The following is a 3028-nucleotide window of genomic DNA, read 5'->3' on the forward strand; positions in this document are numbered from 1 at the left end:
GAAACGACGGCAGGAGGAGGTCAACCACCGGAGCGGGCGTTGAAGACGGGCCGTCGGGTTCCGGACCCGAGCCCACCTGGACTTCACCCGCCCGGGGCCTCCTGCCAACCTGTTCCTGTGCGTCGCCCGTCTACCTGAGCGTGCCGTCAGCTCCTCAAGGCCGGTGAGCTTTTGCGCCAGTGGGCAGGACGAGAACAGTCGGGCTTCGGGTCCGAGTTCTGCGCCAGCTGCCCGGCCAGAACGCCACCCCCGTCTGCCGTGCCGCCTGCTGCCCGAGGCCGGCGTTCGAGCTTCCGCGCCGTGGGCGAGAGGGGAGCAGTCGGGCTACGGGCCCGAGCTCTCTGTCCGGTCAGAACGCCGCCGCCGTCCACCCAGCCGCCAGCGTTGCCTCGCCTCGCCAGAGCTGGCGCGCTCCCGGCGCCCGGTCAGTCAACCTACGCCACGACCTTTGGTGAGACCGGCGCCACTCCTTCTGCCAGCTCGTCGCCGCGTTGCCGCGTCGAGACTGCGACGCGTCCCCGCCCTCGTGGCAAGCCCGGACTCGCACCCTCGCTAAAGCCCTAAGCGTGTTCCTTACTGCTATGTTTTCTTGAATGTTTATTTTGTGCATGCTTTCTGTTTCGGTCCGTTTGCTTTTTGCCTTTTTATTTTTGATTAAAGTCTTTGTGTGTCTGTTCCAACCAACGGCTTTGTCCTCAATTGGGTTCTCGGAGGCTCCGCCTAAGAGAACCATTAAAACATCGAGAACGTCACAAATTGGCGTCCGCGCGACAGGACAAAGCCGTTCGTTTGGATCTTTTTTCTAGCGGTTAGGAACTATGGCTAACACAAGTGACTTGTTAGCGCTAGCCGAACGCATGGGCCTAGAAGGTGCGGAGTTGAGGGCATGGCTCAACGAACAGGAAGAGCGTGCGCGAGAAGAGCGGGCTGCGGCGCGAGAAGAGCGAGCAGCGGAGCGCGAGGCTAAAAGGCAGGAACTTGTATTAGAGGAGAAAAATTTACAGTTACGACTTAAAGTCGCGGAAGCTGAGGGCAATCGTGGCGAGACGAGCCAACGGCAGCTAGAATTGGAGGAGCGAACGCTTCAATTGCGCCTCCAAATGGCGGCAACGGACGCTGCAAGGACAGCTGACCGAGGGCCAGGAGGGAGTGCCCCATTCAGCGTGAATCCTCACAGTTTGATGCCGGGATTCAACGAAAGCCGGGACGACTTGGATGCCTATTTAAAAAGGTTCGAGAGCGTCGCCACCGGACAAGAATGGCCTAGAGACAAATGGGCCACGGCTCTAAGTTTATGCTTGAGCGGAGAAGCTCTGAAAGTCTTTGGACGTCTGTCTCCGGAAGACTCCCTCGACTACGATAAAGCCAAGTTGGCGTTGCTCCAGCGTTTTCGTTTTACGGCAGAAGGCTATCGGGAGAAGTTCCGACAGAGCAAACCCCAAGATGGCGAAACTGGAAAGCAGTACGCAACTAGGCTACTGAGTTTCTTTGATCGGTGGGTGGAAATGTCTAAAACCGAAAAAGAGTACTTGGCACTTCGCAACCTGGTGGTGACGGAACAGTTTCTGAACAACTGCCATCATCGATTAGGACTCTTCCTGCGCGAGAAGAGCTACCGCCAGCTAGATGACATGGCCGAAGCTGCCGATAATTTCCTAGAGGCTCAGAGACAGCCCAATTTGTTAGTGTTCCGGCAGAAATCGGAAGGCAGTAACCCTACGGAGAAAACCGGAAGCCCGACTGAGAGAGTTCCAATGCGGTGCTTCGTATGTGGAAAACTGGGTCACGGGGCATCAGACTGCCGATCTAAGCAGAGGCAACCTTACTGCGGGTATTGCCGTAAGCCCGGGCATGACGTCAAAGCCTGCACCAAGAAAAATGATCCACCTAGGACGTCTTGCCTATTGTCGCCAGAAGAGCGCCTGGAAGAGTCAAACGCAGTAGTCGTTGAACAAGACGTAGTTAGCACGGTGAAGACTCCCACGAGGAATGTGGCACGCAAGATGCCAGTGCTAAAGGGCTTCGTCTTCGGACAGACCGCGTCAGTCTTGCGAGATACGGGAAGCAACACGCTGGTTGTGCGTCGTTCCCTCGTACCAGACAAGGCTCTGACAGGTACCACCGCTAAGCTGGTCCTGGCGGATGGCAGCAGCATCGAAATTCCCGAGGCCAAGGTTGAAATTAATTCACCTTATTTTTCTGGTACAGCGATTGTAAAGTGTATGACAGCTCCTCTATACGATGTCATTATCGGAAATGTACCAGGCTCACGAGAACCTCACGATCCAGATAAAAGCTGGACAAAGAGACTGAAGAAGCCCATCGAAGGTGGTATAGTAAGTGGGGAAAGAACGAAGGGAGAAGACCGTTCCCCGGATGATTTGCTGGTCGGCATCAAGGGCCGAGACCAACAGCCGAAAACATCCACTATCAATATCAGCGCCTTGAAAATAACCAGGCAGGACCTTACCACGGCCCAGAACGAAGACAAGACCTTAAAGTCTTGCAGGAACAAAGTGGGTCAAGTGTTCCAGGGCAAACGATTGGCATCCTACTCATTCGAAGTAGTAAAGGGAGTGCTATATCGTTGTTGCCGGCTGTCCTCGGGCAGAACGATCCAACAAGTGGTAGTGCCCCAAAAATTGCGTGGCCAAGTGCTCACTTGGGCGCACGAAAGCCTGATGGCAGGACACCAAGGAATCAAGAGAACGATCGATCGTGTTCGAGAATCCTTCTACTGGCCAGGAGTCCAAGAAGCAGTGAGAAGATACGTACGCTGTTGTGACACTTGCCAGCGAACGTATCTTAAGAGCAAGATACGCCAGCTGAAAGTTGGTGACCGTGCCCTTATCCTGCTTCCAACGACGGCCAACAAACGGTCGATGCAATGGAAGGGGCCTTTCTTGGTCACAGGAAAGAAAAGTAACTTTCATTACTGGCTGGACTTGGGACATACCACAAAACTGTTCCATATTAACATGCTGAAGCGCTATGAAGAGCGTGAACCGGGGAGTTCCCCACAGTCAGC

At 54.9% G+C, this 3028-nt stretch overlaps 1 protein-coding gene across 1 annotated transcript; it reads left to right on the forward strand.

The window, feature by feature from the left end:
• The first annotated feature begins 1100 nt into the window (after positions 1-1100).
• LOC140217347 (uncharacterized) lies at positions 1101-2763 on the forward strand. Its single transcript, XM_072287876.1, has 2 exons — positions 1101-2174; positions 2689-2763. The coding sequence occupies exons 1-2, from the start codon at positions 1101-1103 to the stop codon at positions 2761-2763; spliced, it is 1149 nt and encodes a 382-aa protein (XP_072143977.1).
• The last annotated feature ends 265 nt before the right edge of the window (positions 2764-3028 follow it).

Source organism: Dermacentor andersoni, chromosome 1 (genome assembly GCF_023375885.2).
Source record: "Dermacentor andersoni chromosome 1, qqDerAnde1_hic_scaffold, whole genome shotgun sequence".
Classification (NCBI taxonomy): domain Eukaryota; kingdom Metazoa; phylum Arthropoda; class Arachnida; order Ixodida; family Ixodidae; genus Dermacentor; species Dermacentor andersoni.